Below are 26117 nucleotides of genomic sequence, written 5' to 3'. Positions count from 1 at the left end.
TGTAGAGATCCAGAGCCTAGTACTGGGCCTAGCTCCAAAAACTCTGCTGAAGAGAGGAATGAGGAATTGGATGGATTGGGGGATCAAGGTCAAGACAGTAGAACCCACAGAGACAGCTGACCAGAGCTCAAGGGAGTTCAGAGATATTGAACCAACTGCTAGTGAGCCTGCAGGGGACTGACCTAGGCTCTCTGCATGTATGTGACAGGTGTGTAGCTTGATCTGTTACTCAGGCTCCTAGCAGTGGGATTAGGATCTGTCTCTGAAGCTTGACCTGAGTTTTGTGAACCTATTCCGCATATTGGATTGCCTAGTCCAGAGTTGTTGAGGAGAGGAGGTTGGTCCTGCCTCAACTTAACATGTCATGCTTTGTTGACTCCCATACAAGGCCCACCCCTTTCTGAAAAGAGACAGAGAAGGCATGGAATGGGGGCTGCAGGTAAGGAAGGATGGAATGGAAGAGGTGGGTGAAAATTGTGGTCAGGTTGTAAAATAAATGAGAAAGATTACTTAATAAATAAGAAAAGAGTAAAACAACTAGCCAGGAAAAATAGAAAAAGGGTAGGAAAATGAGTACAATTATAATGTAGAATATACATGTGTGAAAATATCAAAAATAGACTAATTTAAAATATAAATAAATATGAATACAAAAACTTAAAAAAACCCAATCTATCATATATATCTAAATAATAACATAGTGAGAAATATTTATTCCTTCACATGTCCATAAATTCTTTAAACAAGCAAATGTAATCAACACTGGAAATACACTAGAACAGTATATTAAATAATTAAATACATGATATAGTGGCATTAAATGAGACCTATCAAAAATATATCTTAATTATGATAAATTTTCAAAAACTGATGTGGGATTCCCCTCTGTATGCTGTGAATACCACTAGTGAATAAAGAAACTACCTTGGCCTGTTAATAGGGCAGAACTTAGGTAGGCAGGGAAAACTAAATTGAATGCTGGGAGAAAGAAGGGTGAAGTCAGAGAGAAGCCATGTAGCCCTGTCAGAGACAGATGCTGGAACTTTGCTGCTAGGCCATGACATTGTGGGATGTACAGATTAATGGAGATGGGTTCAATTAAGATGTAAGAGTTAGCAAATAAGAAGCTAGAGCTAATGTGCCAAGCAGTGATTTCAATAATATTGTGCCTATGTAATTATTCTGAGGCTGAGCAGCTGGGAACATTCCTTTAACATTAAAAATATATCTAAATTGCTTGTCCATATTTATTGTATCTGTAAAATTTTAAATACAAAAATAAATAGCACAAATTTTATTTTTGCTTAAAATGTATTCCAATTAAACATTTAATTTACTTAAAAGAAACCGTATAAAATTTCTTTTTTCAGTTAAGGTCATACAAATTCAGCACAACAAAGTTGATAAACACTTGAGATAATAGATTTGGGCATAATTTCTTTCCTCTATGTTTATAAGAAAATATAGCCATCAAAAAAGTCACTGAAGCATGCCTTTAATCCCAGCACTCGGGAGGCAGAGGCAGGCAGATCTCTTTGAGTTCGAGGCCAGCCTGGTCTACAAGAGCTAGTTCCAGGACAGGAACCAAAAGCTACAGAGAAACCCTGTCTCAAAAATAAAAAAAAAAAAAAAGTCACTGAAATTTGAAAAAAGGAAAGAAAAAATGAAAGAGACAGAAGGCAAAATATACACCTCACCCAACGAGTGAGTCATAGTGTGTCTATGATTCAGAAAGCAGAAATAGATTTATGTGAAACGACTTTGAAATTAAATGCAACATTCTGAGCTGTATAGCTTGAATCAGAATTCTAGGTAAACACATGCTTGAGCACAGGAAGCAAAGGTGATATTCAGAGCTTCAGAGGCAGAGAGCTGAGCAAATTCTTGGCAAAGACTCAGACTCATGAAGCTGCAGTCTGATTGAGGAACTGCTCTGAACAGAAGTAAAGACAGACTGCAGAGGAGGAAGCCACTTAGGAAGGACCTGAGACGTGAACATGCTAACACAGAGAAGGCTGATACTGTCACAAGGTGCATCTCTGGTACTCCTCCCTGGACACACATGAAAAGTAGGCAAATCTGGTTTTTTCCTCCTACCCATCCACAGATGGGAAATACTAGTTAAACTGATCATCTTATTATCAATGTAAGAGATATAAAAGCTCTCGAATAGTCATTTTCCATATACAATTGTGTTACTGTCAAGAAGAATGGAATAATTAACGGTTTATAAATTTTCTTACTCCACTCTATCTTTTCCTCCTAAATTACTTTCTATTATATTTTAATAAAATATGATGAAAATCAGTATGGCAGTTTCTCAGAAAATTGGCAATCAACACACCTCAGGATACAACAATACCACTCTTGGGCATATACTCAAAGGATGCTCAATCATACTACAAGGACATTTCTTCAGCTATGTTCATAGCAGCATTATTTGTAATAGACAGAACCTGGAAACAACCTAGATGCCCCTCAACAGAAGAATGGATAAAGAAAATGTGGTACATTTATACAATGAAGTATTATGCAGTGGTAAAAAGCATATCTTGAAATTTATATTCAAATGGGTGGAACTAGAAACAAACAACATGAGTGAGGTAACCCAGACCCAGAAAGATGAACATGGTATGTACTCATTCATAAGTGGATACTAGATGTAAAGCAAAAGATAAAGAGCCTATAGTTAATGACCCTAGAGAAGCTAAGTGCCAAGGAGAACCCTAAGAAAAACTTATACAGATCACAAGGAAAGGGCAAATTGACGAAATTGCCTGACAAAATTGGGAGCATAGGGGTGGGGGAGAAGGGAGAATGGAAGGGAAAGAAGAGGAGGGAAGGGGGAGGAGAACTTGAAGGAACAAGATAGTAGAGATGGAGGAAGGACTGAGATGAGAGGAAAGAAAGAGATATTTTGATTGAGGAAGGCCGTATGGGGCTAGCAAGAAACCTGACAAGAGAGAAATTCCCAGGAATCCACAAGGATGACCCCAGTTAAGACCCTAAGCAACAGAGGAGCCGGGACCTGAATTGGTCTTGCCCTGTAGTCAGATTAATGAATATCTTAAATGTCACCGTAGAACTTTCATCCAGCAACTGATGGAAGTTGAGGCAGAGACCCACAGTGAAGCACTGGACTGAGCTCTCAAAGTCCAATTGAGGAGTGGGAGGATGACAGTAAGCCCAGATGCATCAGCTTTCACAAGAATATAGATACATAATTCACTAAATACAGAGGAACTTTATGGAAACTAGATAGCCCCTACTATGGTCATATGACCTCTATGGTCCTCTGTAAGTTGATCTGATAGCATCCTCCACACTCACATTTTAATAATTTTATTGGTGAGGAAGAATTCTGTTTTTGTTGTTGCCTGCCTTTGATAGTTCAGAACATGTAACTTTTAAGAAAAGGGACCTCTCTGTCTCAATAACTTGTACACTTATTAGCAAATCATCCAACCCAATACTTCTGTATACTTCTGTAAAGAAGAGAGTTTCTTACACAGTTAATCTCTTGTGTATTTTAAACTATGTGGATTACAATAGTGTCTTCACTCTACAAGGGAATGGGTTTTACCTAAAATATCATCCTTAGGGCAGCAAGTCTATTCTTGGGTTTAAGAGGAGTTGTTGCTAACATTTTAGTAGTGAGAGGTTTCTTTTTCCATTTAAGAAATATCACTCTGTTTATAATATCTAACTTTATATGAAATTTACCTTTTGGAATATTCTAAACTTCCTCAAATAAGACTAGAAATCAGAAGGAAAGGACAGAAAGGGGGTGTAGCTCATTTTGAGAAAATGTGCTTATAGCAGATGGTGTTTTCTTCCCTTCAGTGTGCCCTGGGTAACACAAAGGACCTGTGGGACTGGGCAAGATTATTAAGAGGATCTGTGAGCTAAAAATTTATTGTGACTGAAACAAATGTTCAACAAAGGCTGGAAAATGTTAACTCCCAGGTGAGAGATGTGATTTCAAGAAAAACAAAACAAAACAATTAGAAACTCTCAAATTTTTAAAATCTTACTAGTTTTGCTACATGACAATAACTGGAACGTCTACCTACAGAACACAAACCTTAAAGCTAAGAAGAAAGAAAGTGAAAATCAGCAATTCAGATATGACATCCAAAAATCCAACAAACAAACAAGCAATAGATTCTATGAGTCCATTCCCATGCATGCACAACATTGAGCACTATATCATCGCTGTAGCATCACTCAGGAGGGCTTCACACTACTTTCCATGTGAGTTGATTACATCAGCTGGAAGGAAAGTTTCTTGTTTGAACAAGCACAGGAAGACGTATGTTTTTAAATAAGCCCATTGTTTTGTGTATTCGGTTTCATAAAATCCTGAGCTGTTCTTAATGTTACAGACAACAGTGAGAAAGGTCTAGATATTCCTGGTTTCCTTAGTATATTCTTTTATTTTTGTTTTTTTTTATTTTCTGTTTTGATACACTAGATGCTTGGATATATTCTTGAAACTTACATGTTTTAGTTACATCATAAGTGTTTAACCTTTTGTTTTATACGTTTGCAATTTTATGCAAACGAGCAAAAACAACTAAGAGTAGCTGTGAAGAATGGATCAGTAGTGGCCACCTTTGCACATCATGACATGAAGTAAAACTAAAATGTTCTCTGCAATGCCAGCAAACTTATAGACGCAAACTATTTCCCTCTAACCATTTCTACCCACATGTATTCAGAGACAACAAAATACAAAGACCAATTACGCAGACATATCCTATACTTCCTCTAAATCTTGTTAATATACACAGGGGTTTTGATATTAGGTACAAATGTCTAACTGAACCAAATGCTAACAGTGTTGCTCTTCTGCTGCCTCACTTGGAAAACTCTTTCCCTATAAACAAGCTACTGTGTCCTTGCATATAAAAGTCAAGCACACCATGCTGTGCTGTGGGCTTAAGCCACTTATGGACTTATTCATTCTTGGTCTTTTCAGCCTCCTTACCTACGTAATGAACATTGCTCATTCTTCTCAGGGAATGTTAACCTGATCACTGAAATCATATGGAAATAAAACATATGGAAATACTTACATGATTAAATTTTAGAAAGGCCATTATCCATATAACATATTTCTAATGCAATTTTGTCATTTTAAAATAAATAATTTCTAATTTCATTACAAAATAAAACATTATTTTAGAAGCATCACATGATATCAAAAAGCACTGTAATTTAAAGTTTGGAGTCCATAAGAAGTTACTTTGAGTGGTTTTTCCCTTAGGCTATGTAAGAAGAAAGGTCAGTAAATTAAATGTGGAAGAATTTAGCACATCTTGGAAGATAGCGGACAGAATGTGACTCCTCCTTAAAACAAGAGTATATTAGCATCTGTTGTGTACAAAAGAGGAGGAATCTTGAGATGACTGTGTGTAAGTCAGACCTAAGGGCCTCTTGATGTCTGGGTCAGAGAAATGCCTAGTAGAGTTGTTTTTTACCTATAGAACAGGAGGTAGGTCTGTGCTAGAAAAGAAGCTCAGAAGGTGGTGGAGAAACTATTTGAAAGAGAGATTGGCTTGTAAAATGTTATACTTGACTCATGAGCAAAGTTGACATTGACTCACTTTAGTCTACCATCCTTGGCCATCAAGATAAGCAGGTGTTTACCTGAATGAATAGGCTTCCTGCAGAGATTGGAAAAATAGATGCATATTTTAAGAAGTTTTTAACTTAGCTTGCAAGCATTTTTGTTGAGCATTTTTACAACTATGTTCTTAAGGGAAAAATGGTATGTAATTTTCTTTGTTGAGTCTTTATATGGTTTGGATAATAGGTTAACTATGATCTCATAAAATGAATTGAGCAATGTTTCTTTTGTTTCTACTTTGTGTATTGGTGTTAACCCTTCTTTGAAAGTCTGGTAGAATTCTGCACTAAAAACAATTAGCCATAGGCTTCTTTTGGTTGGGAGGCTTTTAAATGACTGCTTGTATTTCACCAGAATCATAGGTCTATTTAAATTGTTGACCTGATGGTGAAGATCAAATAAGTACCATACAAGAGATATAGGCATGCCTCAATCTATGAAAATCAGTAAATGTAATCCACCATATAAATGAACTGAACAAAGAAAAACCACTTGATCATCTCATTAGATACAAAATCTTCTTTTGACAAAATGTCACACCAATTTATATAAAAGTTCTGGAGAAACTGGGGAGAGAAAGGACAAACCTAACCATAAAAAAAGGAAATACAGCAAGTCTATAGCCAACATCAAATTAAATGGAGAGAAACTCAAAGCAATTCCACTAAAATGAGGAATAAGAAAAGGTTGTACACTCTCTCCATATCTATTTAATATAGTACTTGAAGTCTTAGGTAGAACACAAAGAAATCTGAAGAAGACCAAGGGGATACAAATTGAAAGGGAAGAAGTCAAAGTTTCTTTATTTGTAGTTTATATGAAAGTATATATAAGTGAATCTAAAAAATTCCACTGAGGAATTCCTATTGCTGATAAACATGTTCAACAAAGCATCTGAATACAAAATTAACTCCACAATATGAGTAGTCTTCCTATACACAAATGACAAACATCGAGAAAGAAATTAGTGAAGCATCACCTTTCACGATAGCCTCAAATAATTAAAAAAGTATTTTGCAGAAATTCTAATCAAGCAAGTGAAATTCTTATATGATAAAAACTTTAAGTCTTAGAAGAAAGAAATTGAAGGAGATATCAGAAGATGGGATTATCTTTCATGCTCATGGATTGGTAGGATTAACATAATAAAAATGGCCATCCTACCAAAAGATATCTTTAGATTCGGTGCAATCTCCATCAAAACTACGACACAATTCTTTAATTAAAAGGAAAATTCTCAACTTCGTATAGAAAAACCAAGAACCCAGGATATCTAAAACAATGCTGAACAATAAAAGAGCTACTGGAGATCTCACTATTCCCAATTTCAAAATGTACTACAGAGCAATTTTTATAAATTCCACATTGTACCAGCATAAAAACAGATACATTGATCAATGGAATCAAACTGAAAGCCCAAACATAAATCAACACATATACAGATACCTGATTTTTGACAGAGAAGCCAGGAAACACACTAGAAATAAAGACAGCATCTTTAACAATTGGTGCTGGTCAAACTATATGACTGCATATAGAATATTGCAAATAGATCCGTATTTATCACCCTGCACAAAATTCAAATATGAGTGGATAAAAGATCTTACAATAAAGCCAGATACATTGAACCTGATATAAGAGAAAAAGGGGAATAGTCTCGAACACATTGGCACAAGCCATAACGTCCTGAACAAAACATTGATTACACAGACACTACAATCAACAATTAATAAAAGAGACCTCAGGGAACTGACAAGCTTCTGTAAGGCAAAGGACACCATCAATTAGAGAAAGCAGCAAGCTACAAAATTACAAAAGAGTTTTACCAATGCCATACGCAATAGAAGAATAATATACAAAATACATTAAGAACTCAAGAAACTAGATATAAAAAAAATCCAAATAATCCAATTAAAAATCAGGAATAGAACACAGAATTTGCATTAGAGGAATCTCAAATGGTTGAGAAATACTTAAAAACATGTCTATATTCTTAGCCATCCTGGAAGTACAAATGAAAACTACTTTAAGATTCCATCTTAAATCTTTTAGAATGGGTAAGATGAATAGCATAAATGAGGGCTCATGCTGATAAGGAATGTGAATAATATCCAGAAAATGGACACAAACTAGATCTTCCTCAACATCAGAATGGATAAGGAAAATGTGCTACAGTGTAAACTTCCTGGGATCTATGAAGGTGACCCTTAAATTGAGGTAATGATTACTAATAGTCTCAATTAGCTATCTAGTGTAGTCAGAAGCTATCTAGTGTATCTGACTACACTAGATAGCTAATTGGAAACAAGGTTTCCAGTGAAGGGACTGGGTTGAATTGAATTAAGTTGTTGGCCAAGGGGATTCCATAGAAACCCACAAACAACCCAGGCTGTTGCTAAGACAAAGGATTGCCCCCCTGCAAACTGACAGCAGGGTCTTATTTCAGAGGAACACACCCAAAATATTCATTGAACATGGAGAAGTTGAGCTGATGTTTTCATGGAATCTTTGCCCTACGTTTTAGTCTCTTTGAGTAGGAAGGTACTCAGCAGAAGAGGAGGGTGGAAGATTACAAGATCCAGAGGTAAATGGAGGACACCAAGAGAACAAGACCCCCTGAAACAATTAAGCAAGGCATATTTGAGCTCACAGAGTCTGAAGCAGTAAGCACAGGTCCTACATGGGCCTGCACCAGGTCCTCTGCATATATGTTATTGCTATTAGCTTAGTATTTTTATACTAACTCTTAACTGTGAGAACAAGTGCCTCTCTGACTCTTGTGTATGATCTCCGAATGCTTTTCCTCCTGTTGACTTGCTGTGTCAATATTCAATATGGCAGTTTTTGCTTTATCATATATTTTATTTGGTCATGTTTGGTAGCTATCTCTTAGAAGCCTGTTCTTTTCTAGTGAGTGGCATAAAAATGAGTGGATCCAGAAGGAAAGAGGTGGGGGAAATTATAATCAAGCTATATTACACGAGAAAATGTTTTCAATAAAAGGAAAAAACCCAATCCTCCCCCAAATCAAACCACCAGTCTACTGAAACATGATAGCAAATAAAGTAATTGAGACTTAATACCTCCCCAGGGAAATGTCTTTCCTAGGGATGAGCACACCAATTGATTATCCAGAATCAAATAATCAGATCTACAACATATTTATAAGTAATATATAGATTGAGTAGGCTGTGTTTATTTATATAGCATGTACATGCATACATATATAGATGTATATATATGCATACAACAACAATTAATAAAGAAAGAACCACTGATTTGAAAGAGTACCAAAAGGAGTATTGGAGAGGCTTTGGAGGGAGGGAAGGGAAGGCAGACATAGTGTGATTATATTATAGTATGAAAAAAAAAGAATTCCCACCAAATTGCCAATGGCCTTCTTGGCTTTTATTTTTCACCTGTGAGGGAAGATTTCTTCCCATTGACATGTATTGGGAGTCTGGTACTTTGGAGCATGGGTCAATGGAAGAATGCTTTCTTTCTTTCTTTCTTTTTTTTTTTTGATTAAAAAAATATTTATTGATGTTTCTTTTAAAAATGTTTGGTAACCCCAACTAATCATCCAAAATGCAAACTGTAAACAACCAGCAAAGGAGTAACAACTGAGTGTGGGCAGCAGACTATGACCGGGGACGGACAGCTAGGGTGTAGCAGTGAGCAGAGCACGGTGACAGTGACGAACTGAACAGGGAAGTAAAAGTGATCACATGTGTACCCCAGCAATTTCAATATATAGCTGCTAAGGAAACCTCTGGGCCAAATACTAAAATATCAGATGAAGGGACGAGCCTTCTTTGTGAGCATGCTCAGCATGCTGGCATGGAAACAAGGAAGTACAGAGGTTGCATAAGCATCTTCCAACGGATAGCTACCATTTCTAGGATGCAAAGAAATTTTCTTTCTGGTCCCTGGATACATCATATATTGTTTTTCCATGCTACCGTTCACCCTGGAAGATTGCAGTTACTGATTCAAAATCCCCACAGAAACCCCTTAATAAAATAAACCACAGTAGCAGTAACACTGGGTTTTGCTGGAATGTCCCCTCCCTCTACCGTGGCCTAAGATTTCTTCTGGGCATGTCCAACGGGAATGGTTAGGCTTTACCAATCCACTTGTTACAGCCAGTATGAACTTCGGGGCCACGGTCACAGAACTGCAGCGGATGGGGTGAGGGCATGTGCCTGTGTATATGTGGGTTTGGGGATCTGGACGCTGCCCTCGCTTTGGAACCCTGCCCAGAATGCTGGGGGATTGCTTCCACTGGAGAGACTCCTCGGCAAGTCTAGCAGTGTCATTAAATACTCAGTTCACCAAGGCCGACCACCTTCACCATCACAGGATGATGCCGCACCTGCAGAAGCGCTGTCTGCTGCCCCCTACTGACGGGGGTGGAGTGACAGGTACGAAGTAGGCGTGGACTTTTATGTTGGGTAAGTGGGTCCTGAGTCTCTAAGAATGCTTTCTTAGTAGCTGCGAGGCTCTAGTTCAATCTCCTCTACTCCAGGAGGAATCATTAGTCTGGTGTGTGGCTTATTTATGCAATGCTAACATTTGGAAAACTGAGTTAGTAGGTTTTGAGCATATGTGCACACACACATACATGCACACAATGGTAACTTCAAAAGATGCCTTGGGGAGAAAGGATTGTAAGAGCCACAGGAGTGAAGGACATCAGAAGAAAAACCACAATATCAACTAGACTGGGCTCATGAACCTCACAGAGGCTTCCAGGGAGCCTTCTCGGGACTGACCAAAGTACTCTGCACATATACAGTTGTGTGGCTTGGTCCTTTTATGGAATTCCTAACAGTGGAAGCAGAGGCTATTTTTTCCTACTCTTTTACAGGCCTTTGGGACCCTACTTCTCACACTGAGTCATCTTGCCCAGCTTTAATACATGGAGAGATGCTTAGTCTTACTGCATCCTGATATGCCAAGTTTTGTTGGTACTCATGGGAGCCCTGCCCTTTCCTAAACAGGAAAGGAGGAGCAGTGGATTTGAGGATGAGAATAGAGGGGATAGGGGAGGGACTGGGAGGAGAGGAGTAAGGGAAAACTTTGGTTTAAACAAACAAACAAACAAACAAATAAATAAATTTCCTACCCCCATCCAAAAGAAAGAAAAAAAAAAGATTGGCCTGGAAACTTCAAAATTCTAGGCTGTTACAAGCGAAAGCACACACATCTGGTGAAAAACTGCTTCTAATGATACAATGTGCATGCTAAGTCTATATTCATAAATTACCACCATTACTACAAAGTGACCGTTTGAATATTTGAACACTTGTTTTCTAGTTTCTGAGAAAGATATCTCATTCTAATAGCTACTTGCTGCCTCTTTTCTTCCCCTGTGTTCTAGGCTATGTCAATCAATTAGCAATGCTAAAGTAGTCCAGTTTTAGCAGTGATAAAACATACTGCTAATATACATCTTCTCAAAAATAATAATGCTTTTACCTATGTTTGAAGTCAAAGGTCTGTTATTTTTATGACTATTTAGTGAATAACAAGTGCTAATATTAGATGATAATATTTTTTTTCAAATAAAACGAAAATAGGATCACAGTACCATAGCAACAAAGCATCACTCAGCAGGTAACAAATTCCTACAGCTCTTTGCTTACTTCTGTTAACTCCCACGGGGTTATATCATGATTGCCTACATGAAAAGTGAGTGCTTTTCATAACAGAAGTCGGAAGAAATGCTGGGCAACATTTAGCCATCAAGAATTTGATGAGCTGGTACCAGCTTATGGGTCATGCTTTCTTTACTCCAATGAATGTTACGTCATATTTTGCAGTTGATGATGCTCTCATTTGCAGGCTGAAGCTACTGGAAAATGTTCATCTCCTCCTACAGTGAGTGCAAAGGCATTAGCTGGCTACCTCCCACTCTGTCTTCCCACGTACCAACATCACTTGTGTTTGCTTGTGGGTTCTTGTTTAATACATTATTTCTCCTACCTGTTCATCTGCATAAAACATTGATGTAATTTCCTTTTGAAATAAAAATATAGCGTGGATAATGCTACTTATATATCTTTTATATAATTAAGTATATTTGCATAAGATATTTATGGGCAAAGTTTTATATTCTTTATGTTTCAAAATGTTAAAATTTTTAGTACATGAAAATCAAGCTTTTTTCCCCTCCCCATACTGAAAGTACTTTAGTCTTTTTCCAATTCCTCTACATCTGCTTACATGCATAGGTGATAGTTTCGTATTCCAATTTCAGAGGTGGGACTATCCTCTGATAAACACAAAATGAGATATTCTCTACTTGCTTTTATCATAAGAAGAAACTTTTACTTTTTTCTACAAGCAAATTCTCTACCCTTCACTTTTTTTCACAAGCAAATCTCTTTATGTTTACAATTTGGATTTCCAATATATCAAACTGAAACCAATATTCTTAAATGCTTGATTTTAAGAAGGATAACTATCAGCAAGATAAATGTCTAATATAATTGAGAAAAGAAAGAACCTGGTTTATGTATATATGCATGTATATACACATGTGTATATTAAAGTTCAACTTTTGACCATATAGCTAACTTCAAGTGTTAACTACAGTGCATATATAACTGTATTTGTGATGTATCTATATATAATATAAATGTATAAATAGTATGAAACAACAATATAGCAATATTATTTAATATTTTCTTGATGAATTCCAAAACCATGATAAAAATGTATAAATATTGTATGTTTCAGAATATATTCCAAGGCATTCTTTTTCAACTTCCTTCATTGTTCTTTTTCATTATTATTGATTTGAGATATTAATATAACCTGTTTTGATCATATTCAGAGTCTACTATTATTATGTTAAATGTATATAATATTAAACTGACTCCTGATGAATTATCCTTATACCCATGAAAAATGTATCTCTCAGCCCTCATCAGAGAAGTTTCTATATGCAGTAGATGGTGATTAATGCAGAGACTCACAACTAGACAAGGTACAGAGAATAAGAGATTATGAAGTGCCCATTCCTTAATGAGACACTAATTCATCCCCTCTTCCCAAGACTCAAAGAAAATTGTATAAAAGAAGACAGAAAGAATTTAAGGGTCGGTAGCAGTGGATGACTACAAGGAGCATTGTCTTCCAGATACAGCAGGGCAACTGCACATGTGAATTCACTGTGTCTTAGTTAGGTGAAGAGACACCATAACCATGGCAACTTTCATAAAGGAAAACATTTCAGTGCGGACGGAACTCACTCACAGTTCAGCGGTTCAGTCCATTATCGTCATGGTGAGAAATGGCAGGTGGCAAATGGGCAGACATGTGCTAGAGAAGTAGCTAAGAGTCTGACATCTTGCAGACAACAGGAAGTGATCTGAGATACTGGGTGTGGCTTGAGTATAGATGAGACCTCAAAGCCCACCTCCACGGTAACATACTTCTCCTACAAGGACACACCTATTTCAACAATGCCCCACCTCCTAAGAATGCCACTCCCTTTTGGGGACCATTTTCTTTCAAACCACCACATAGTGGTGATGAGTATGTACAAGACCCATGCAAGATTAAATTTAGGATGGAGAAGGAAGGTGGGCTGAAGTCCTACTCATAGCTTACTCATAACTGAGGAGTTATAGGTCACTACAGCAGCTAAGAGAGAAACAGTCAAAAAAAAAAAAAAGCAGGGCAATGGTGGCGCACGCCTTTAATCCCAGCACTCAGGAGTAGGAGGCAGGCGGATCTCTGTGAGTTCGAGACCAGCCTGGTCTACAAGAGCTAGTTCCAGGACAGTCTCCAAAGCCACAGAGAAACCCTGTCTTGAAAAACCAAAAAAAAAAAAAAAAAGAGAGAGAGAGAGAGAGAGAAACAGTCAATCTTCTTCATGAGTATTGGTCTTGGTAAGTTGACCACACTCCAGAAAAGGTCTACACTGATCAGTGTTTTTGTTTTTGCTTTTTTTCCCTTTTATTGAATTAACTTAAATATCATAATTATGAGAGTAGTAAAGAGATACACAACTATACAAAGGTATAAATTAAATATGTGTACATATGCATAAATCTGCCCACATACCAGCCTACTGCTTTAATTTACACAAAACTCTGGTTGAGATTATATGAAGCTCAAGTCAAACAAGACAGACTTGTCAACTTACAAATTCTGAAAAAGTGCTCTGTATTATGACTTCTTATTTTGGTCACTAAAATCTAAAAAAGTGCTCTGTATTATGACTTCTTATTTAGGTCACTAAAACCTTTTATTGGAGAAGGTCAATAAAATTGTCTGTTTTTCTGTTATCAAAGACTAATTTCTTTATAAAAAATGATGCCATAAACCTGTCACAACAGCATTGCATGATAGAAGACAACTGAGAAAGTTACTTTAGATTTGTAGTTGAAGAAGTTCCTGCACATAAAGATTTGAGAAAATGTTAATGGAAAGTAACTAGCCATGTAAATATTTTTTCAGAAGAATCTTCAAAGATGTAGAGTTATCAGTGAACTTGCATGTTGCATAAATAAAAGTCAAAACATGTAATAACATGGGAATGGGACAACTCTCCTAGAAAGAAGAAGTCCCAGATTATCAGGGGCAAAGGGGAAACCACATTTACATGGCACACATGGATCACAGATGTGGCCAGATTGCATTTGCCTTACTTATTTTTCTGCTGAATTTGGTCAGTCATTTCAATAGTTAAACTACAATCAGATAAACACTGTCAAGCAAGATGATGAATGATAATGATACAATGGTGGCCCAGAAATAAATTTCCAACTTTGTCTAGTATATATGTTTCAGTGAGTAAGATAGAAATGAAGTTATTGCAAGGTATAATATATGAGAAAGTAATGCATGTCATAGATATTTACCACATAAGTAGGTTAACATAGCCTACAGTCTATGCTCTCTCTCTCTCTCTCTCTCTCTCTCTATATATATATATATATATATATATGTATATATTACATTACTTGTAATATGTCTTATATATTACATATTTTATGTGTAATATATGTCATATATTATAAGACATATTACAAGTAATGTTATATGGACTGAGAAAGTTCTACTTAGAAATATATATGTAAAAATATGTATGTAGAAAAATATGCAAATAGGAATCTATGCATAAAATGAAAATTAGTGAAAAAACCGGCCATGTATTTGAAGGAGAGTAGGGAATAGTACATGAGAGGGTTTGAAGGGAGGAAAGAAATGGAAAAAATTTGTATTTGTGTCATAAATGTATTTATATTATATGTATGCCTATATACATATATAATATTCCAAATAAAAAGACATTACATCGTCTAACATATTTTACCTCATAAAATTATCTAAAGGTATTTCTATTATAATATATATAAAACAATTTCTCCTATTTTTATTATTTTTAAACCCTTTGAATGTACTATACTGTTTAATATTCATAATAATTGTGACTGGTGAGTAAATTATGATCATTTTCATTTTAAAGATCAACAAACTGGTGCTCTAAACATTTAAGCACCTTATTTAAAGCTATACAATGAAATTGTGATACAAACAGACCTGGCTTCATTACACATATGTTTATCTGGTCTGCTCCTAACTAAATAGACTGAAATGCTTTATTTAGCTTAGGACTAAATATTTTATTGGAAAACCAAAGGGACAAAGAATATAGCATCATCAATCTTCAGAATGAGATCTATTTAGGTAGGTTTACAGATGCGACTCAAATACTAACTGCGCACCTGCAATTAAGAAATACTCAACCTAGTGTGCCATTATTCTATATTGTGTCTTGACAAAGATTAACATTGGGACTGGACTTATAACTAGAAAATGTGGCTGAACCTTAATGCTGTGCACTTGGGGAATTCTCTGATATTTTTCCTTTCTGGCTTTCAATACCACTTCTAATCAGTGGATCTTACCTGCCAGCCACCTTCTCTGAGGTTTTCTCTGAGTTTTTTTTTCATTTGCAGAATAATCTCAGTTATCTATGCTGTGGGCTGAGAACCTTTTCAAGATCTTCCAGGAACTTTACTCAGCATTCTTTCAATATCTCACCATCAGTCTCAAGCCTTTTGGCAAGCTTTCTACTGAAGCACTTGTTTCTAGAATGCTCAATTGTCAACCTTAAGACTTCATGCATTTATGTTTCTCTGTTTCTTAGGAAATCATTAGAGAACTCTACTCAACTCGCTGCTGAATTTGCCACCTTACTAAGTGAGCATCATCTATTCTCACATTGTATGGTGAGTATACATTTCTAAATTTCTAAGTTAACATATATTAATATCTATCTCTATTAATATTATCATATACCATATTTTGTATCTGCTAGAACCTGACAAACTACCACATAAAAGACACTTGTCATTTTAAAATACTATCATTGCCTTACTATAAATAATACATATTCAATCACATCCTTTTTATTCTTTTTTACTATGTTTTCCTACTAATTATAAATTATCAAAATACATGTCAGGGGGTTAAAACAGTGGATGGTGACATAAATCATGTATTTTTGCTTGTACATTTTTCTTATTAGTGTTTCTGGTTGTGGACTGGTGTATACTATGCAACCGGCTTATGATGAATGCTTGTGTCAGACTAGTAGAAAGTGCCAACATGCCAGCTCTTATAACAAATGTCTTGTGTTCTCTCTTTATTTAAGATTTGTATCAAATCTACACATAGATAATTAATGTACAGCATAAATTTCCTTCCAAAAAGTTAGTAGAGATCAAAGACACAATTTAAAATAGGAATGGATAAGAAACCGTAAAATAGAAAAAATCACTTACAGGAACCAGGAATTTTTTAATCTCCTCCAAGGCATGACTCATCCGTGAATAAGCTTCTCCAGGTGGAGCAAACACTTCAATTAATACATGCAGTTCGTCGCTCAGGTGTGCATACTTGGCCTCCCCACTCTTCCTCAACTCTTCTTCCTGTGAAAAGAATATTTTTAGAAATACAGATCTACTCATTTTCATTGATTTCACATTTCCTGAGATTATGACAAAGGAACACAATTTAAGTAAATTTTCCAAAGTAGAAAGGAACTCTTGGAGAAATGATAATGTGATACAAGCCAGTTAACCATTTTCAAATCAATCTTCAGAGTTGGAATCATCCACAACAGAATTTAATCAGCTAGGTGAAATGTTAAGCTACTGAAGGCAAGACACCTAAGTGCCATTAACCCTTGCACATACATTGTGATGTTTTTGAAGTCAAGCTTCCTTTGTATGCAGTATATAGTACTTTGCATATAATATATATACTTAAGTATATATATATATATACTTAATGGTATTTGCTGTTCTGGTAGATGATAGAAACTGGGCTCTTATAACACATATTGGGCAGATTACATTCATCTGAATTCCCTTGTAAATCAAGCTCTTCTATTACACACACATGAACACACAAATGCACACCCACACGCATATACACATGTACAGGCACACATACTCATGTCAAGAGCAAAGCTTAAAAGAAACCTGCATTCAAGCTGCCTGTTTATTGTTTAGCTACCTTTTTTCACCCTTATACAGTGCATGGCATAGCCTAGGGAATGAGTCCACCTACAGTGGGCTGAGTCAACTGACAATAAAGACAATCCCTCAAGGATTTGTCCATAGGTTTATGTAAGACTGAGGCAAGACTCCCTTCCCAGGTGATGCTTCATTGCAGCAAGCTGGCATTTAAAAATCAGGCATCATGCCCTAATTTACTAAAGATCCCCTGAAAGAAGTCCAACTATACCTTAAAGGAGCATACAGGAATATTGCTATATGAATCCAGAAGGGTCTGAACAATGTACATCAGGAGACACCTCCAGCAAAGGGAGAGTCCTCTCCCACCTACTGAATCACTGGTGCTCAACTTGATTTACTAGAAAATAATAAGTAATAGGTACTTCCTTGATGCTGAATAAACATAATATAATGTTCTATAATAATATAGAACATTAGACAAGAGGATGACTAGAATTTTTTCTATCGTTAAAATTTTGTAACTCACCTATAGCTTGCATTCAGTTCTAATACTAAGTGTTTGAAAATACTGTTTCCCAAACAATTTGTCTTCTGTGATGAATTTCCAGGATACGAAACTTTGAAAAGAGCAGAGTAGAAAAAAAGGAAAGAATTTTGGAGACTGTGCAGTCAAGATGTGAATTAATAGCCACGGTGTTTTCTATATGTGGTATGTGAGCCTAGATACTTAATTGTGTGAGCTTTAATATTTCACCTGGAAAACAGGATAAACTAGGTTACTGTAGTGACACATGCCTATAACATGCTACATTGGAGCTATAGCAAGAGAAGATAGCATTCCATATCCAAATGGACGAAAGCCTGAGATCTTCTCCCACCTTACAAGAATGTAAAGATAAATGATAAACCAGTAAGCCAGCTCTAGATTTCTATGCAAAGATGACACTTGGTAATGCAGATACGCTTCAAATATAAATTTCAAATAAATACCATACAGTTAAAACCAGAGAAATGAAAGTGTTTTGTTTCCTCTGGGAAGGAACAAATCACTTGATTATTGTTTTCATCACAGGTGGGTTTTCTTTTATGATTTTTAAAAATATTTTTTTAAACTTTAACTTTTCTTGATTCTTTTGGATTTTACATGATGAATCCTGAGCTCACTTATTTTCCCATCTCCTTGCCCATGAAACCTCCCCCCAAACAAACAAAATTTAGAAGAAAAACCAAATCAAACAAAAAGCGCCGCCCCCCAAGAAGAATCTCATCTTGGAAGCTGTAATGTGGCTCATTGAGTCACATGGTTTACCTTTTAGTCCATTGATCTTATGAACGTTTGTTGTTATGAGCTATTGGTCTTGTTTGAGACCTCTGGCTTCTGCTACATTATCAATAATGGGCTCTCTCTGGGGTTCCCAGTGCATATCCTATTGTCCTTTTTCCTGGAGAATCTGTAATTTTGGATCTGTAGGTTTGTCCTCTTGAGGAACAGGACTCCAACAGTTCTTAGATGGGGTGAATTTGGGGTGAGCTAACTCACAGTTCTGATTCTGGACCTGAGTTTTAACTGGATTCATGAACCCACAAGCTTTCCCTCACCATCACTAGACTAGCTCTCTAGCACAGCCTCAACTAGTTCACCCAGTGCAACCGACAGCAAGGGAGGGGCCAACTCTCTTTTTCTCAGGTCCTCACATCAGGCTCACGCACTCACAACACCAGGACCAGTTCTACTGTTTTGTCCAGGTGAAGTGCAAGGCCATCTCTCCTGACTGCTCTAGGAATATGGGGGGGGGGGCAGGATCAGCTTTCCTACTCTCCTACCCTCATGCCTGGCTTACCTGAGCCCCCAATAACAAGGTTAGCTCTAGTGTGCTATCCCTGTGGAGTGTAGGGCTTCGATCTCCTATGTGATGCAGCTATTTAGGGGCAGGGCTAGTTCCCTCACTGTGTGACACCAGGACCAGAACTTTTGTTTGTTTCAGGTAGCAAAGGGCAGACAGGGAAGGGTATCTTTCCCTCACCTATGCCATCACATGGCAGATGGAAGATGATGGGGGAGGGGGTGGTCAGCTCTGTTGCTCACACAGGGATGGCTCACCTGCATACAGGGTAACAGAATCGGTTCTAGTGTGCTGCCCAGGTGAGTTGTATACTTGTGATGATGGGTGGGGCCAGTTCTCCTGCTGCAGTATTCAGATTGGGGCAAGGGCTGCTATCCCAGGACCAGTGAAGGGCAAAGCTGGCTTGGATCTCCACACTTGTGGTTCCTGTGATACCTCTGTGCTAACACTGGGCATGGACATTGTAGCAGAACCCAGTTGCAGCAGGCCCCACGGACTCAGACATGGCCCTATGCAGCAGTACTTGCCTAGATGTCATCATGGCCCAGTGGCACCATAGGCCCTGGTGGCATCAAGACCCCCCGATAGCAACATGGCCTCAGATGTCTGACTGGACCCTGTGCATCTGAAAAGTACTTGAGAGTAACAGAAGCCATGAACTTCACACCAGACTCCAGCTGCTGCAGGGCTATGGACCCAGACATGCCCATAGGCAGCATTCCATGCTTGGAGATCTGCATGGCCCCAGGTAGCAGCACAGGCTACCCAGATCAGTATGGCCCCAGCATCAGAATGGCCCTTGGACAGCATCTCCAAGGTCATTGGTGGTCACAGGGGCCATGGACATCAACTCAGATCCTGGCTGCTGTAGGGCCAAGGACCCAGACACGTTCTTGGGAGAAGACCTTGTCAGGACAACAACATGGCCCCAGTTGAGAGCACAGGCCACTCAGATGATCATGGTCCTGGTAGCATTTGAATTCTTTGAATTTCTGGAATGTGATCCATCTGATTACCAAGTCAACTGTGTATTTTAACACATAAATCACTTGACAGAATATTATCTCAAAAGATATGAATAAAATGTTGCTTTAATAAAAGGAAGAGTTTGATGCTAATTTAGGTATTAAGTAAACTCAATGACAACATGTTAATAGGTTATATTCTTGAATAATATTTTAAATGAAAATTTAAAATATTCTGGGAAAATAAGAAAAAACTGTCATCATTTTGTGTCTTAGATTCTTCATATGAAATGACTTAGGCTCGGTGACTCACACAAAAGACCACTGACCCTGTTGGCAGAACGGTGTGCAAGGCTTGCAGACAGCCATGCTCTTTATCTTCATGAGCTACAGTTTGAAATAGTGAAATACCATAGGCTGGGAGGCTAACACATCAGACTTCTGACCTTGTTCATCAACCAGGGTTGCAGACAGTCATGCTGTGTGTTTTCATAGGGTACAGAGAAGGCTCTGGTTTCTTCTTTTGCTAATAAGAACACTGATCCCAGTATAAGAGTTTTATTCCTATGCACCCTCTCAAGTTCTTTAACCTTAGCAATCAGAATAGGGATCTGTGGTTTTAGTTCAGGAAAGCATACCCATTTCCCCCACTGCACTAAGTACACTTTTGTAAGCTGTCCTAATACCTGAATAACTTATAAGGCTATCATCCACAGTATGTTAGAACATGGCCATGTTATGGTGAAAGAAGAAACAGTGTGGAGGTTGACTCGCCTAGTTTGTTTCATGGTAACCATTGTTAATAATCCAAGTTTTTCCATATATTACCATATAAATTTGGCAAGGTTTTGATTGCACTATTTGGGATGTCTAACTGCTTACCCACAAAATACTGAAAAGTGGTAAGAATAATCAATCACATAGCAAGAAGTAAACACACATGCCTATTGCTAAATGTTCTTATCATACATATTTCATGTTTAAAACAATAAATCAAAGTTCATGTCTTCTAAGATCAAAATTAATTTTCCATAAGTAGCTTTTCTAGTGACACAAACAAACTAGATAATAGAAAAGTTGAAAATGCATTATGTAGAGTATGTGCTGTTTTATACTTTGGTTTTTACTTTAGTAATCATTATTGTCATATTTTATCCTAAGAGTTATAACTTAGTCAAGTGCTTCTTGTAGGCTTTTTCTTCTTAATGCCCCAGGGATATTTCTTCTAACATAAAACCTCTTCAGAAATAAATAAGTCTATTGTCTGCAGAACTTTCACCATCAAGAAGTTCAAATAAACACACATTTATTATTCATATTGTGGCCTGAATGGGATTTGTATAAGCCCCCTGCTTAAAAGCATTTTTAAAAAGCATATGTGGAAAAGTTTTAAGTCAGTACAAATAAGTAGTGAAAATTATATACACAAAAATTATATACAAACAAGTACATAGTACAGAAGTAATCACTATGTTCTAAGCAGTATCTCAACCCTGGTAATATGTACTTACAAATACCTGGTTGTTTGTCCAGCTTGTGGTAAGAGTTCTTCTAGACTAAGGCCTTCAATATTCTAAGTAATCAGTTCTATGAGGGGAATCTTTTCAAGGTTACACATTTCACGCACAGTAGGTTTGCAAAAGGCACAGTTTAGGAAAATGCTGAAGGAAGGCACAATTAACTGGCTGTTTAGTTAAGATCTCCCTTGTTGCAATAAAACACAATAATAATAAAGCAAGTTGGGAGGAAATGGTTTATTCTGCTTACACTTTCATATTGCTGTTCATCATCAACAGGAGTCAGGACAGGAACACAAGCAAGACAGGAACTGAGAGGCAGGAATGGATAAAAAAAAAACCATGGAGAGGTACTGCTTACTGGCTTGCTCTCCATGGTTTGCTCAGCCTGCTTTCTTATAGAGACCAGGACCACCAGCCCAGGGACAGCAGAACCCACAATGGGCTTGGATTTCCTCCATCAATCATTAATTTAAAAAATGCTGTTGGAGGATGCTACTTGTTGGTTTCCAGCTGCTCAGCCCCAAAATAATCACACAGAAACCTTATTATTTAAATCACTGTGTAGCCCATTAGTTCTAGTTTCTTATTGGTTAACTCTTACATATTAATTTAACCCACTTCTTTTAATCTGTGTATTGCCACCTGGCTATGATTTACTGAGTAAAGTTCCAGCATCTGTCTCCAATGGGGCTAAATGGCTTCTCTCTGACTCTGCCCTTCTTTCTCCCAGCATCCAGTTTAGTTTTCTCTGCCTAGCTAAGTTCTGTCTTGCTATAGGTCCAAAGCAGTTTCTTTATCAATCAATGGTATTCACAGCATACCAAGGGGAATCCCACATCACCTGTATTATACTTTTTGCTCAAATTTGCTTTCACTATCTAGTATATTTTGTAGTTCAACATGAACTTTAGAATGCGTTTTTATATTCATGTGAAGAATGAAACAGGGATTTTCACTGGGATAATATTAACTCTAAATTGATCTTGGTGTAATGGTCATTTTTATAATATTAATTCTATGATTTTATGAGCACAAGTATGCCTTTTGTCTTATAGTGTCTTTCTACAATCTCTTTTGAGATTTGAACTTTGCATTGTAGAAGACTTTCATCTGGACAACGGATGCAATATTTGAGTGACCAGAGCTAAAGCTGGGAGTATGGAGATAGCAGGGGAGATCTAGGTCCTAGGATTTAATTAATACAGTTTCTGTGTGACTATTTTTGGGCCTGAAGGCTGGGAACCAATAATCGGCCTCCTTACAACATACACGAAAGATTACTATACTAGATATTTCAAGCTATTTTACAGAGCTCTAGTAATAAAAACAGCATAATACTGCCACTCGAAAAGACAAGAAGATTAATATGATAAAACAGAAAACCCAAATATGATTGTACATAACTATAGACATCTCATGTTTGACAAAGATACTAAAAAAAAACACACTGGAGAAAATAAAGAATCTTAAACAAATGTTACTATGGAAACTGGATGTCCACTAGAGAAAATTTAATTTAGCACTGTGTTTATCACTTTACTGAAAAATCATGTACAAATAGATCAAGGGCCTCAATGTGAAACCTGAAGCACTGAAACTTCTAGAAGAAAACATACTCAGTAACCCACAAAATATAGGTGTAAGAAAGAACTTTATGAATAGAGATCCAATTGCTCAAATAATTAAGGTCCATTACCAACAACTGATCCTCAGAAAATGAAACAAGTAATTGATTGAAGTAGAAGCATAAAGAGTGGGAGAGAATCTTTGCCAGCTATACATTTGGCAGATGATTAATATCCAGCATATATAAATAATTTTCAAAATGTCAAGAAAACAAATGACCCAATTAAAAAGTGGGCTGTATATCAGAGGAGTTATTTTTCAAAAGAAGAAAATAAAATGGATAAGAAATATCTTTAAAATGTTCAATAGTGTTTGGGAATACAGCTTAAGAGTTGAAAACACTTACTGCTCTTTTTGAGAACCTGAGTTTAGTTTTCAGCACCCACATGAAGCAGATAACAACCTCTGATAATACCAGCCGTGGGATACAGTGCCCTCTTCTGGACTCCATGGGTACCTGCATTCATGCAGTGCACATGAACTCATGCATGCACACAGACTTATACATAAATAATATAAATATTTTGAAATATTATGTTGAAAATTCTCAGTGATTAGAGAAATGCAAATTCAAGTATTGTGAGATTTCATCTTACTCTGATCAAAATGGTTAAATCAAGAAAACATCTAATAATTATAGAATATTACTTTAAGATATATTGTTTTTGTTTTGCTGCATTTGTTTAACCCTGTGAAGCTGTGATACTTGGCTTGTCTAAAAAAATCTGATGATTTAATAAAGAGCTGACTGGTCAATAGCGAGGCAGGAGAAAGGGTAGGCCATCTTGCAGGGAGAGGAATGGAAAGAGAAATCTGGAAAGAAGGAGGAGCAAGGAGAGGAGGACATCAGGGGCCAGCCACCCAGTCAGCCATGGAGTAAGAGAAAAAAGTAAGGTATACAGAAACGAGAGAAGGAAAAGGCCCAGAGGCAAAAGGGAGAAATTAAGAAAAGCTGGCAAGAAACAAGCCAAGTGAAGGCCAGGAGTTTATAAGAAAGTATAAGCCTCCATGTGATTTATTTGGAAGCTGGGTGTTGCCCCCCCCCAAAAAAAAGCCAAAAGAGGCAAAGAGTAAGGAATGAAAAAAAGTCACATTTTGGCTTTCCAATGTGGGGCTAGAGTCAAAGAAAATACAACAGCAGACAGTGCATGCTGTGGATTAAATGGGGAAAGTAATCACTGTTGGTGAGAATGTAAAGTAGAAGGACTTAGTCTTATATCATCCAGTGGATTAAATCAAGACAATGACTGAGATCATGTACACATTGAAGAAAATCAAGTGTGAAGGAAACTCCGCGAACATGCGAAGATAACAGCAGAAGCAAAAGAGGTGGAGGACAGTGGTCCTAACGAGCTGCGGAATGGCCAGTCCTAACGGACGTATCTACAGCACAATTCTTTTTTTTTTTCCATTCAAAAATTTACACTTCCTCCCCACCTCCCATTCACCTCCTGCTCCCAAACTCACCCTCCTCCCTCCCCCTCCCTCCTTAAGAGAGGGCAGGGAATCCTGCTCTGTGGGAAGTCCAAGACCCCCCCCCCCACACACACAACAGAGAAACTTCACCTTTCACAATAGCTGCAAATAGCATAAAATATCTTGGGGTAACACTAACCAAGGAAGTGAAAGATCTATTTGACAAGAACTTTAAGGTTTGAAGAAAGAAATTGATGAGGACACCAGAAAATGGAAGGATCTCCCATGCTCTTGGATGGGTAGGATCAACATAGTAAAAATGGAAATTCTACAGCACAATTCTTATTGCAGACATAGGGAACATCCTGGAAGAGGAACAGGAACCGTGCAGAAGACAGAGAACCAAGTGGTCTGTTGTGAGAGAGTGTGTTCTGTATCTGACAGAAAAGCCGTATTCATGAAATCTCAAAATTCGTACAGTGAAAACAGCAATGATATGCAGATGTGAGTAGAGGAAATTTCCCAAGGTGCGACTCCAAAGTGAAGAGTTACAGGAATCACTGATGCTCTAAGAGGCGAAAGAAAGCTTCTCTGGGTACAAGTTCCCTGGTAGGTTATCCACTTCCAGGTTTTAGTCCTAAAAACATAAACAAAGAGCTACACCAAATGGACTCAGCAGACTGTTTTTAAATGCACACACACACACACAGACACACACACACAAACACACGCACACTTGAATAAATTAGAAAGTGGTAATGAATTTGAGAGGAATTTGGGGGATTTAGGAAGAAGTGAATGGGGAAGGGATATAAATGATTCCATACAGTGCTCATATATGAAATTCTCAAACAAATGAAAAAGTAAATCATACCACAGTGTCTTTACTGAAAAAACTTAAGCTGATACCATTCTGCAAATGGAATTAAGAAAACTATGACTGGAATCAGGCAGACTTCCAAAAAAAATTAAATGTGACATAAATTTAATAAATAAACAAAAGTAACAGAGGAAATAAGATTTGGAGATGGATTCAAGAATGTTAATATCTAAGTAGTAGGCTTTCCATAGTGAGAGCAGATTGTAGAAGAATAAGAATAACTTCAGGTTTTTTTTTTTTTTTTTTTTGGCTCACAAAATCGGTGCTTTTATTACTTTGATCTATTATCATTTCTCTATCTGAGGAGAGTAACTTAACTTCAGATTTTAAAAATTAATTTTGTTCTGACAGTGGTTAAAGGAAATGGGGGAGGAACTATACTCTGGACTTTGAGTGAAAACTCTGGAGTAATTTTATGTTTTCTTTATTTTTTATTTGAGACAGGGTCTGGCTAAGTAATCTGGGTTAATTTGGAATCTACTACATATAGCCCCGGTTGGTCTCTAATGTGTCATCCGCCTATCTTACCCACGATGAATATTAGCACATATATGCCTGACTTAAAAATCTATGAATAAACAAAATCAACCAAAATTCTATGGTTGATTTTAGAAATCATTCCCATAGGGGAACACTAAGTGGCAGTGGACTTCTAAATTAAGTTGAATTTAGAAGCAAACATAATAAAACACCTACCAAATTATGTAGTTTTGCAAGTTTCATGTACTAT

The 26117-nt window shown here is 37.0% G+C and overlaps 1 protein-coding gene across 1 annotated transcript in view; it reads right to left on the bottom strand.

Annotated features, from left to right (window-relative positions):
• Khdrbs2 (KH RNA binding domain containing, signal transduction associated 2) overlaps window positions 1-26117 on the bottom strand; it is a 363837-nt gene that overhangs the window by 166497 nt on the left and 171223 nt on the right. Inside the window, exon 4 of the mRNA XM_057751463.1 lies at window positions 16438-16584. Coding sequence (XP_057607446.1) covers window positions 16438-16584 — 147 coding nt within the window. The remainder of the gene's footprint in view (window positions 1-16437; window positions 16585-26117) is intronic.

The sequence above is a fragment of the Chionomys nivalis genome, chromosome 19, assembly GCF_950005125.1.
Source record: "Chionomys nivalis chromosome 19, mChiNiv1.1, whole genome shotgun sequence".
NCBI lineage: Eukaryota > Metazoa > Chordata > Mammalia > Rodentia > Cricetidae > Chionomys > Chionomys nivalis.
The sequence above is the reverse complement of the archived record's forward strand: the minus strand, read 5'-3'. Positions and strand labels throughout refer to the sequence as shown.